We start from the raw sequence: 12,401 nt of genomic DNA on the forward strand, positions 1-12,401 counted from the left end.
GGGGGGGGGGGAAAGGGGGGGGGGGGGGGGGGGGGGGGGGGGATAAGGAAAAGAAAGTGACAGAAGAGGGGGGATTTAGGGCTGTCAGGACAGGGGTTGGAGGGACTGATTTCCCCAGTCTTGAAGAAACAAGCACACCTCTGATAGGAAGACACTTCTTCCAGGCTTCATAGGATGCCTTGGGGTCTCTCTTGAGCCACAGCTGAGCCTGGGCATGGATCTCATTGCAGTAAGGCTTGACTGTAGTGAGGGCCTCCACGGGGACATCCTACAGGAGGAGAGTGGAACAAAGGGAAAGCGTGTGAGGCCAACTTGAGCCACAGCTCCGACAGTGGCATTGGCACCCCAAGGGGACATGTGCAAAGGCAAGAAGATCAGAAGGATCAATAGTCACATCTTTATCCCAAATACGTGTTCCTGTTAAAGCATTCTGACCCAATTTAGCAGTAGCATCTCCACACTGAGCTTAAGGTCACTGATTTGATTGTGCAAGGTAAGATGTAGCTGCTTCCTACAGACAATTCTATAGCCACATACACTAATTCCTATCCCCAAGCTGACTGGCAGTTTCCCAACATAAATCTTCAAGGGATCACCGGGCAGCCTCCAAAATTTAAAGGGCCACTACTAACCAGAACTCTAAGCCAGTGGTTCTCAAACTTTTTGGCTTCAGGATCTCATTATTCTCTTAAAAAAATCCATTACCTATCAATCTAAATGACTTTTTTACATTTTTCAAAACAAAAGTAATCTAGAGAAAGGAATGGCACAGTTTTCTATTTTTAAAAATAATTTAATGACTGCCTTAATAAGACAGCTGGAGTCTCATATTGGCTTCTGCTTCCAAACAGTAGTGACATGCTGTTTGGGTTAAGTATATGAAAAACACCTAGCCCTACACAGATATATAGCTGGGAAAGAGAAGAAAATATTTATAGCTTTCCAATTAATTTTGGATTTTTTTCTTTGATACTATACCGAAATTCGACAAATTATAGGTTCTTAAAGACTGACTGCAATGTGGAATCGAAAACCAATCAATAAACTTTTCATATTCCATTACACTAAAATTCGTCTTTTACCCATGCATGATTCTGTAACATGCACTGGTCATTTGGAAAATACATCAATTCCTCTTCAAGTGACAGGCTCACTTTATTCATTTGTCAAGAAAATATCTGCCTGGCACCAATTCTGAGCAACCACATTTGCCTGTCAGTTGTCCTTGCAAGCACAGATGGTTCCGGAAAAGGCATTGGTTCAGTTGGCATCTCCAACAATCACACACACGTTTCCTCAAGACAACCTTACACTTTGGAGTGAAGCAGAAGCGCTTTGTGCGTACTTCCCACTGTCCCACTGAATAGTAAGGAGATCAGTACTCAAGAGTCGAGATTCACTAATTTAATCAGGAAGCTCTGGAATGAAACTGCATGGCAGTGAAGAGCCCGTGAAGCTGGTGCTGCTGCCTCTTCTGCTAAGACACCAGCAGTCTTACCAGCAGTGACTCTGCACCATGGGCACAAACATCCATGGAGTGCAAAGGGCAAAGGGTAATTATAAAAATAATGTTGGCCGCAGATTCCTAGAGTCCTTGAATGTCTTGGGAACTGTGGGCTGCTCTCTCTGGGCTATAACTAAGCGTCAGCCTTAGAGGATAAGAACTCTGGGGAAATCTTTCACTTTACACTGTGGATAAAATGAGTTATGTGCAGGTGAGGTTCTTCTATTCAACAAGGACCAATTTCACTTGCTGGGAATCAGCTCTGAGGGGAAATAAACCTTCATCAAAGGGAAGGAAGGACGGTACCTCAGTCCCGTCTTTCCTGAGGACTGTCTGGGCAGCCCAGGACAAAGGAAATGTAGTAAACTGTTCAACAGCAGCCTCCTCCCTACTGTTTGCCACTCTGAAAGCAACCTTCCTGCAATGAAGGCTCTGTCTCCCATCAAGGGACTCTATCATGATGGAGCAGGTCTTGGAATGGCCCAAGAACCAGAACGAGGGGTTACAGGCAGCTAGTCTCAGGCATGGCCGAGAGAAAAATTACAGTGTGTACAGCAGGTACAGGCAAGTCGATCTGTGGCTTGGCTAGTTATTTTAGGATAAGAACTTGGCTTTATTCATTCACTTAACAATAATTTACTGAGTGGCTATTATATGCTAGATACACACTATGTACTGGACATAAAAAATTATTAGTAAGAGAGTCCCTGGATTCAAGGCACTTGCAGCCAGCCTAGCAGAGAAGTGGATCTTCTGAGGAGCAGCTAAGGATCAAAGGAGCATTCTAGGCAGAGAAGACAATATACAGCCACAGCTAACATTTATTAAGGACTAACTTGGGCCAGACTCTGCTCTGAGAATTTGATCTTCATTAAGTCATTTATTCTTCGCAACATTTCAAGGTGGAGACTCTATTCCCATTTTACAGATGAAAAAAGTGAGGAACCTAAGTTAAATAACTTCCCAAGGTCAGATACTGGTAAATGGAAGACATCCCTGCACACACCACATGGCAGAGGCACAGAGGTGGGAAGAACACCATGCTGTCTGGGAGCTGCAAGTCACCTGACGTGAAGGCAGAAAGAGGTAGTCCTCCATGTCAACCACTTTGTTCTCTGTACGTGTGTGTGTGTGTGTGTGTGTGTGTGTATGTATGTTTTTAAAATATTTTTATTGATTTCAGAGAGGAAGAGAGAGATAGAAACATCAATGCTGAGAGAGAATCATTGATTGGCTGCCTCCTGCATGCCCCCAACTGGGGATCCAGCCCGCAACCCAGGCATGTGCCCTGACTAGGAATAGAACTGTGACCTCCTGGCTCATAGGTCGATGCTCAATCACTGAGCCACGCCGGCCGGGCTATATTTTTGTGCTTATTTTACCCTTGACTTTCCTCTGAGAAACCTTCTCAAAAATCCCAACCCATCTCTGCTGAACTGCGGCAAAGGAAGCAATGGTGCCCCCTCCCCCAGGTCAGGGGAGTTCAGATAGGGCAGAGCACAGTGCTGGCTGGGGCATGATGAGGGCTTCCACCCTAACCTTCCCTCGGAGACTCCCCACCCAGTACCTTGTTCTTCTTGCTGGTTGGAGCAGGTGGTTTAATCAGCTTCTGTAAGATCCGCAGGCACATGAGGGTAATGTTCTCAACAACCACGGGGGTCTTAATGTTCACAGCCATGAGGAAAAGGCTGAGAGCTAGTGTCAGGAAGGAAGGCAGAGTCAGGAACATAAAACACCTCGCACCTGCTCCGCAAGACTGTCCAAGTGTAGGCCCCCCACCCCTTCCTCTCTGTGTCTGGGACTGCACCTTGAGGCCTCCTTTCCTTTCTCTGAAAAGCTCCTAACCAGATTTCCCCAAACTCACCACAGCGCAAACGGAGCTCCCAGCAGCTGTCCTCCTTCGAGATGGAATCTGTCAGCAGCAGCATTTCATACTGAAGGCTACTTGCCTAGGAGGCCAACAGGAAGAGGCATGAGTAGAGAAGGGTCTGAAAGTCAATCCCAGGACTGGCTATGGCCAAACTCTGACCCAGACACCAAGAACTAAAATTTTTGGTCATAAGTGGCATCATCAGAGAGAGAAGGGAGAGAGGGAGGCCCTTGTACTCCAGACGGCAGACCACCCACTTCTCTTTTCTGTGTGGATTTGGGTCTAACCTGGCAAAATCACTCTGGGACATGAGCTCTACAAGCAAACACACTGTTCAGTCATGACAATGGGACTGGCAGGGAGGAAGCGAGGGAACGAAGAAGGAAAGTGAGGGAGGAGTCAGCGGGGACACCTGTCCTGCTCACCAGATCAGGATTGGCCCAGTGGCCCTTCAGGGCAGTGGAGACTTTGCCAATGATCAGATCGTTCATTTGCTGGGTGGCTTCTGGATTGTCTCTGCAGAAGCAAAAAAACAGGGTCCCGTTACTCACCACTGGCTGTGCCCCTTCTTCCCACCTGAAGGAGCCAAAATAAGAGGAAATCAATGTCTAGGGCTACCTGGCCTTCCCTGGGGCAACTATAGGGTTAGCCCACAAGACCCTTGTGTGTAGTAAAAAGCACATGTCACAGCCGCCTTTCCTGGGAGACCGACTGGGGAGGAGCAGCACCAACATAGGGGAGATTGTGTCCCCACCCATGTCCCAGGCTGCAGAGCGCTCAGGTGCCAGGTGGCGTATCACAGTCGCCAGATCTAGGCATTCACACTCAAGTCTTGGCCACAACTCTTTCCTTAACTTCTCCAACTGCCTCCATTTCCCACAAGGCATCCATGCCCCTTTGTAATAATGTCTACATTAACTGTCACAAAAGAAACGTAAATTGTATCATATCACTTTCTTGCTTTCCAACACTTCCTAAAAATCCAAAGTCCTTAAAATGGCCTACAAAATCCTTCAGGATCTGGCCCCTAGAGACCCCTCACTAATTCCGACTCCCCCGTTTACCCACTGCGCTTCCCTCCAGCTACATGGGCCTCCCTGTTGTTCCTCCTCCATTCCTGACACAGCCCTGCCTCTCAGTCTTCCACATGTGTTTCCTATGCATGTAGCACAGCTTGCTCCTACTTTACACAGCTCTTTGCTCAAGTATGACACCCTCAGAGGTCTCCCTGGACCACCCTATCCTATACAGCAACCCCTTCCACAATGAGGGTCACCACCCCAGCTTTACTTCTCTTCACAATCTAACCTCCTGACACTGTGCTGTGGAATTATCTGTCCACTGCAGTTCTCCCATCTAGAATGTAGGCTCCATGAGGACTGGGACTTCGTTTCATTTACCACTGTAACCTCAGAGTCTAGCACAGTGCCTGGCCTTCAGCAGATGGTCAATAAATATTTGCTAACTGAGTGAATAGGCTCCACTGTCTTCTTTTGGGTGAGTTTTAAGTTCAAGTGCCCAGTCACGCCCTTCTCCCCCTCACCAGAACTCAGAGACCATTTCCTCAGGAAACCACACTGAAACCAACAAGCCCAGTATAAGCCAATTACACTACTTACACAGGGTTTCAAACATCCCTAAGTTCATTCATCTACACCAGCGGTTCTCAACCTGCGGGTCGAGACCCCTTTGGGGGTCGAACGACCCTTTCACAGGGGTCGCCTAAATACATCCTGCATATCAGATATTTACATTACGATTCATAACATTAGAAAAATTACAGTTATGAAGTAGCAACGAAAATAATTTTATGGTTGGGGGTCACCACAACATGAGGAACTGTATTAAAGGGTCGCGGCATTAGGAAGGTTGAGAACCACTGATCTACACCCTGGACAACTCCCCATTTTCTCCTCCATGATAAACTAGCCAAACTGTCTGGCAATGAGAAGCATAATTCTTTGCACCCTCTAGTGTTCCCAGCATCACTGCTGCCATCAACCCTGGTGTTAGCAAGAATTACTAGCCCCACCACGATGCAGGCAGGCTGACCGAGTTAGGAGGCACATGAGCTGGCGGACCTCCTCCCGCATGGCCGCAGAGCCTCGCCGGAGATTGTAATCAAAGAGCTCCCGGATTAGGCCCTGGGAGACGAGGATGTGCCTCAGGGCTGGATTGGAGGCCAGGGCCCGGAGCAGTGTGATACAATGTTCAGTGACGGCCGAGGCACAGCCATAGCACTTGGTAGAGGACGTGTGGCCACAGCTCAGGACGGATAGGGCCCGGTACTGGCTGGCAGTGAAGGTGGGCTGCACAGACGTCCGGGAGGACTTAGTGGCCGCTTCCCTCTGCTGCAGGTCATATTCCAACAACTCTTTGCGTGAAGCAAATACTTTCTAAGGAAAAAAAAGACCAAAAAAAAAAAGAAATTAGCAATTAAAATAAGGAGGAAGAGGAAGTTAACTAGAAAGCTTTGGTTTGGAAAAAAAACTTTTACATGTATTTCTAATTTAACCTTCTTGATAATCCCACCAGTTAGATACTTTATCCCCATTTTAGAGAGATGGAAACAGGCTTAGAGGGATTGGCTTGACCAAGATAAGGGGCAGAGTCAGAATAGCCTCTGATCACAGGCAGATGCTTTTCATTCCATTGTCAGATTCTCAAAAAGAACAAAGACAAAGGTCAGAACCGCAGGTACATGTGGCAAAGAAGGCACACCAGCAATCTCGGTGACAAGGATACTAGCTGCTCTCCTTGTCTACAGGCAGCCTCCCATTCCACAGAGATCAATATTCCACCGGTTATATGGCCCATCCTGGTTGAAGGGAGTTGGAACTCCCTGACTGTCTAGCCTGCCAAAATGGCATATGTCAAAAAAAGGAAATAGAATCTTGGCACTGGATTTTTTAAAACCAGTCATCCAGGATCTGAACTGCTGGACAAGAGCAGTAGGGTTGCTTTGAAAGCAATTCCCAATAGCACACTCTAAAGGCGCTCCCATTTCTCTACCTGAATGATTTTGGAGAGTTCATCGAAAGAGTTCTTGCAATCTCCACAGTACTCCTGAGCCAACTGCAGGATGTAACGATTCACACTGGCTGAAGTGGAGCTGATGCCCCCAGCCGAGCCCGAGTCATCCTGCAATCCAAGAGGGAAGCTGTCAGCCTTCCACTGAGAGATCGTCTTACCTGGGACAGTCTTCTGATCATGACCCTCTTCAAATGCCCCTTGCAATCTGGGATTACCTGCGGCTTCTCAGGAGCTGCCTCATTCACTTTGCAGAGCAGGTTCTCCAGCTGTGGCCGATGTCCCATCAGCTGATGATATACTCGATCAGCCTTGTCCAGAAGTGTATTGATGTTGGAAACAGCCTAGACAGGAAAAGACATGGATGAGTGCATGAAGGCTTTCCATTGCAATGGCTTTCCCTGAGGGATCTGTTCACTGAAACACTTCCTATAGGGCAAGTACTGTGCTCCATACATTCTTTCTCTTCTTCAGAATAATCCTGTGGGGCAGGCATCTTATTTCTAATTATTTTTAATAAAATTCGATGTACATATATAATATCACATACATATAAACATGCAATGCTGGAAAGTGGTTTATGGCAGGTCACACAGTATTAAAATGTACAGCTGGAACTGGAATTTTGGTCCTTTGACTCCAAAGCCCACCCCTTTTCACTCCTCTAAAATCCAGTCCCATCACATCATGCTGGCTGAGAAGTGGCCCCTGAATAGTCTAATACTGAGGGAAGACCCACAGCTGCAATATGAAGCAGTCCATGGAAAAAATGCATGGCAAGCCACCCGGCTCCTTTCCACCTTTCCAAATCTAAAGTTATTTGCCCCTTGAGATATTCTAGTTTATTACCAACGTATCTCCAAAATCCTAGGTCAACCATGTGTTTCAATATATCTCACTTCATTATTTGCTTCCACCCAAAAGCTTGGCCCTGAAAATAGTCCTGAGTTGAGGAAGATTGGGGCTTGAAGGAAAAGCACACATCCTACACCAGCTGTAGAGAAAGCTCAGATCAAAGCTTGAGTCTAGGACAGAAGTGGCCTCACCTTCTTCCGGTCTTCTTCATTCTCAATGGGATCCACTGCACAGCAAGGCTTGGCATAGAGCATGAAGTCGAAGCGAGCATATTTACAGAAGCCACAGGCATTGCAGAGGAAGGGATCCTTTTCATCATAATTGATGGATCTGAAGAACCAAAGTGTTTGGGTCAGGGGAGCAGCAGAAGTTTGGTGGTGTAGGGATGACCCAGGGAGGAAACGGATTTTATCATGTCTATACTCTATGACTTAAGCAACCAGATAACAAGAAAGGAAGACCAAGAACTAAACTTAGGGACCGCCCCCCACCCATCACAGGTTGGGCAAACATACACACACACTCTCCACTCTTTCCCGTCTCCCTCCTTCTCTACCTTTGTACTTCACATTCTACGTACCCATAATCCTCTAACTCAGACACTGAAATTGCCCACACTGACTCTTAACAGAAAGATACAAGGAATGTTCATGGCCCTGGCCCGGCGACAACTACTCATTTACCTGCATTTGTGACACTGGTAGACATTCTCTCCACAGTTGCCGCACACCCCTGGGTTGGCAGGGACGGAGGCACTACAGCGTGGGCACTGCAGGGTCTCTGTGGAAGCCTGGTAGTTTTCATAGAAGTCTGCAAACTCAATCATCAGGTTGGAAGCCACAATGGGCAAGGGCAGGTCAATCTTCACCTCTGTCTGCCCAGGGGTCAGTTGAACCTTCTTGGCTTTGTGCCAGCGAGCAGGCCTAAGAGAGACAGTGTCAGATAGAGGGACAGAGACCTGACGGCCTCTCATTTAAGGCTCAGTGATGACGGTCTGATGAAATAAAGATTGTTCCTACGTATTTTTCTAGGGCAATGAAGTGGTTACTCTAAGAGCAGGACATCTGGCAAATAATAGCACCCTAATTTTTAAAATACTTTCTACTACCCTTTCTCTATAAAAAAGGATAGAACATACAAGTGCTTTAAGATGTTCCATATGGCCCTGACTGGTTTGGCTCAGTGGATAGAGCGTCGGCCTGCAGACTGAAAGGTCCCAGGTTCGATTCCAGTCAACGGTATGTACCTTGGTTGCGGGCACATTCCCAGTGGGGGGTGTGTAGGAGGCAGCTGATCGTATTTCTCTCTCATCAATGTTTCTAACTCTCTATTCCTCTCCCTTCCTCTCTGTAAAAAAAATCAATAAAATATATTTTTTAAAAAAAAGATGTTCCATATGATAATTTTTGAGATTCCAGAAAAACAGAAGTTCTTATCAAGGGAAGACCTTACTCCAAAAGTGTACCACACTGAGGCCTGTACCCTCAGAGGAGCATGATGACGACTGCCATACGTTCCCATCACGACAACTACCTCGGAAGGATAAAGCTCAGGTTGCTTTAAAGAAGCAGAGGGACATACCAGAATCTGGACCAAGTGGCAAACAGACTCACAGAGAGCAAAGGCAGGTAATTACAATTAGAGCCAACTTTTACTAAGCACTTACCAGGTGCTGGGTAGGCTCTGTTCCCCACCCGCAACCTGGGCATGTGTGGGCATTAAAATTATCATATGGAACATCTTTTTTTAAAAATATATTTTATTGATTTTTTACAGAGAGGAAGGGAGAGGAATAGAGTTAGAAATATCCCAGGACCGGTTTGGCTCAGTGGATAGAGTGTCGGCCTGCAGACTCAAGAGTTAGAAACATCGATGAGAAACATCAATCAGCTGCCTGATAGGGAATCGAACCGTGTTCATGGGTCTATGCTCAACCACTGAGCAACACTGGCCAGGCAGCACCATAGTCATAATATTCAGGCAGTATCTACTCATGCCCAACAGCAATGCCTGAGACTTCAACAAGAGATCTGTCTCTGGCCCTGGTTGGTTTGGCTCAGTGGATAGAGTGTCGGCCTGCAGACTGAAGGGTCCCAGGTTCAATTCCGGTCAAGGGCATGTGCCTTGGTTGCAGGCACATCCCCAGTAGGGGGTGTGCAGGAGGCAGCTGATTGATGTTTCTCTCTCATCGATGTTTCTAACTCTCTATCCCTCTCCCTTCCTCTCTGTAAAAAAATCAACAAAAAATATTTTTTTTAAAAAAGATATCTGTCTCGGTAAAAGTCAACACTGTAACCTGCTAGTACCTTCTTTAGCCCATATATGACTTGCCCCGATTCAAACATTGGCATCCATGAGCTAGAAAGACCCAACGTCAGCAGATACAGAGGGGAGGCACCATGCAGAAATGGAAGGACTGTGTACTAGAAAAACTTCTGTAGGAATATTGCCTGCTCTGTGAGCAAGAGAATAGCATCTAAATCCAAAAAATGACAACTGCTTCCCAATGTAGACGGTTTTATATAAAAATGAAACTGCTCTAGTTAACCTGGGTATGAGAAACCTGGCGTGCCCCTCACTAAGCTTCCCCTCCCTAGGCAAGCTGTTGATGAACTTCCATTGACCCCGAGGGCCCCCTGGACATGACTTTAAAATAATCTTTGTTGACATCCTTAGGAACTGGCATTTCACTTTTGTCCCCGTCATGACTGAAGTGGATAAGAGGATATACTGGACCTCTAGGGATGCGCTACTTTACCGGATCCCAGCAATCAAAGCCAACAACAGGTGGGAAGCCTTACCAGCCCCTCTCCCCATCCCCAAGTCCAAAGAGCCCGTACTTGTTTTTCAGCTCCACGATGGCCTGCACAGTTCGGTTGTTGTAATAGAGGTTGATAGTTCGCACCATCTTGGTCCGCTTCAAGTCTCCAATTTTCACCGTCACTTTGCTGATGGTGTGGCTGCCAATGAGCTTCACTACCTGCTGGGTGGTGGTGTACCGGGTGTCCACTTTAATGGAAGACAGCTTGATATACTAAACACAAGAGGACACACAAAACACTGTATTAGTTCAAGGCTAACGGCTCATCCTGTCTTCTTCAAAATTCATCACTGTAACCCACTCTTCATCCATGGATGAAATTTCTATTTAAGGTAACAAGTGTAGCAGGTAAGAATTCATACCCCTGATGACCAAGCATTAGGAGAACACCTATGCAGTAACAACCAATCTCTGGAAGAAACCCACTGGCCCTGTGAGCCTCAGGACCATCCACGTTGAAGATGTCACTTACACAAAACGGCACTTCTGGATTATTACACACCAGGCAGGGATCACTCTCCAGGTAATAGCCATCAAACTCCACTAAGCCAGACAAGGTGCTAAAGAAGAAACCAGTCTCAGCATATACAGAAATTTTCATCTTAGAAAGCACTGAGCTTCATAAAGAAGCCATGAAAAGGCCATGGCTCAATATTCCCCAAGGCAATCCCCACCCTAGTAAGAACATAAAGACATGTGAGAAATGCCAACAGGGTTGAGAAGTTATAGGAAGGAAATTTCAAATAGAAGTTTCCTGTTTCTGAGCTGTCCCGAGGTCAGGGGGAATCCTAAAAAGTTTACGGTTTGACTCAGAGTCACAATTACAAATAGTAAACATCATTGAATTATATATTTAAAATAGGTGAATTTTGTCCTATGGAAACTATACCTCAATAAAGTTAGAAGGGAAAAAAAGAATAGTCACTATTAAACCCTGGAAACAATAAATTATCAGTTTAACCAATGGTCTCTTTCAAAAGTTTTTTTTTAATGCAGCCATTTTCTGTAAACTTGTCTTATTTTATTTATACTTAGACTCTGGAAACTAGAGATCTTTTTTTTTTTTAAATTACTGCTTACCAAACCCAAATTCAGCAATTATATTTTGAGTAACTTCTATGTGCAAGGCCCCAGCTATGAGGGAGGGATTCAAAAACCAACTAGACAGGGGCATATTGATTCGCATGTTAGAGCCAATCAACGTTGAGAGAGCAATTTGGCTGAGCTTCAATAGGGAGAAAGCAGAACAAAGCTCACTTGTAAATGTTGGAGTTGGGATGGTTGGTAAGAATATGGTTTTGAGTCCGCAGAATCTCCACAGCCTTCTGTGAATATTCCTTCAACTGAAACAGAAGTCAATAAAGGACCATAGTTAAAGCCCAAGGGAAGTCTTACTGGAAAAGACTTTTGTCTTCTGCTTTCTAGATAAAACCGCCCCAGAAGTACCAGACTTCTCAGCCTCCATCAGAATCATACAAAGCTGGGCCTAATTCCTAATCGTTTAAAGGATTCTATCTTCTTTAGAAGTTCCCACAATCTTATGATAGTCCATCTTTTTAGACCAAGTTTGATTCTCAAGGAGAAGCCATGAAAAGGTTATATAATTGCCCTAACCGGTTTGGTTCAGTGGATAGAGCGTCGGCCTGCGGACTGAAAGGTCCCAGGTTCGACTCCGGTCAAGGGCATGTACCTTGGTTGTGGGCACATCCCTAATAGGAGGTGTGCAGGAGGCAGCTGATTGATGTTTCTCTCTCATCAATGTTTCTAACTCTCTATCCCTCTCCCTTTCTCTCTGTAAAAATTCAATAAAATATATTTTTTTTAAAAAGAAAAAGGTTATATAATTGCAGAAACACTCTGGGGAATGTAATCAGAGCTGTTAGAAACCCAGAGAAGCACTGTCTTTCCCAAGCAATTTTAATGAGTTGCATTTTCTTCCCGCTTGATCTACTTCTACTGGCTAAACCAATTTCAGATTGTACTTATGTGCTAGTTTATATTATCTACATAGTATACACACTGGGAGTGAATATATATTTTTTCAAGAGGTTTTATATATGCATCCCTTAAGGTGTTGGTCATAATGTTCTTAACTCAAGAGAAAAAAGGTTAGCCCAGCTGGTGTGGCTCAGCAGTTGAACGTCGACCTATGAACCAGTAGATCACAGTTCGATTCCTGGTCATTTCAACACATGCCCAGGTTGCAGGCTCGGTCCCCAGTAAGGGGAGTGCAGGAGGGAGCCGATCAATGATTCTCTCTCATCACTGATGTTTCTATCTTTCTCACCCTCTCCCTTCCTCTCTGAAATCAATATATATAT

At 45.6% G+C, this 12,401-nt stretch overlaps 1 protein-coding gene across 9 annotated transcripts in view; it reads right to left on the minus strand.

The window, feature by feature from the left end:
* The window catches only part of UBR4 (ubiquitin protein ligase E3 component n-recognin 4), a 77,877-nt gene that overhangs the window by 29,686 nt on the left and 35,790 nt on the right, over nucleotides 1-12,401 (minus strand). For all 9 annotated transcript variants that reach the window (XM_014530647.1, XM_014530653.1, XM_014530654.1 and 6 more), the window contains 12 exons: nucleotides 11,338-11,423; nucleotides 10,553-10,640; nucleotides 10,100-10,293; nucleotides 7,943-8,182; nucleotides 7,451-7,589; nucleotides 6,623-6,748; nucleotides 6,387-6,515; nucleotides 5,427-5,770; nucleotides 3,800-3,890; nucleotides 3,369-3,453; nucleotides 3,072-3,199; nucleotides 139-268 (listed from right to left, as the gene is read on the minus strand). In XM_014530647.1, coding sequence (XP_014386133.1) covers nucleotides 139-268; nucleotides 3,072-3,199; nucleotides 3,369-3,453; nucleotides 3,800-3,890; nucleotides 5,427-5,770; nucleotides 6,387-6,515; nucleotides 6,623-6,748; nucleotides 7,451-7,589; nucleotides 7,943-8,182; nucleotides 10,100-10,293; nucleotides 10,553-10,640; nucleotides 11,338-11,423 — 1,780 coding nt within the window. The remainder of the gene's footprint in view (nucleotides 1-138; nucleotides 269-3,071; nucleotides 3,200-3,368; nucleotides 3,454-3,799; nucleotides 3,891-5,426; nucleotides 5,771-6,386; nucleotides 6,516-6,622; nucleotides 6,749-7,450; nucleotides 7,590-7,942; nucleotides 8,183-10,099; nucleotides 10,294-10,552; nucleotides 10,641-11,337; nucleotides 11,424-12,401) is intronic.

The sequence above is a fragment of the Myotis brandtii genome, unplaced genomic scaffold, assembly GCF_000412655.1.
Source record: "Myotis brandtii unplaced genomic scaffold, ASM41265v1 scaffold754, whole genome shotgun sequence".
Taxonomy (NCBI): Eukaryota; Metazoa; Chordata; class Mammalia; order Chiroptera; family Vespertilionidae; genus Myotis; species Myotis brandtii.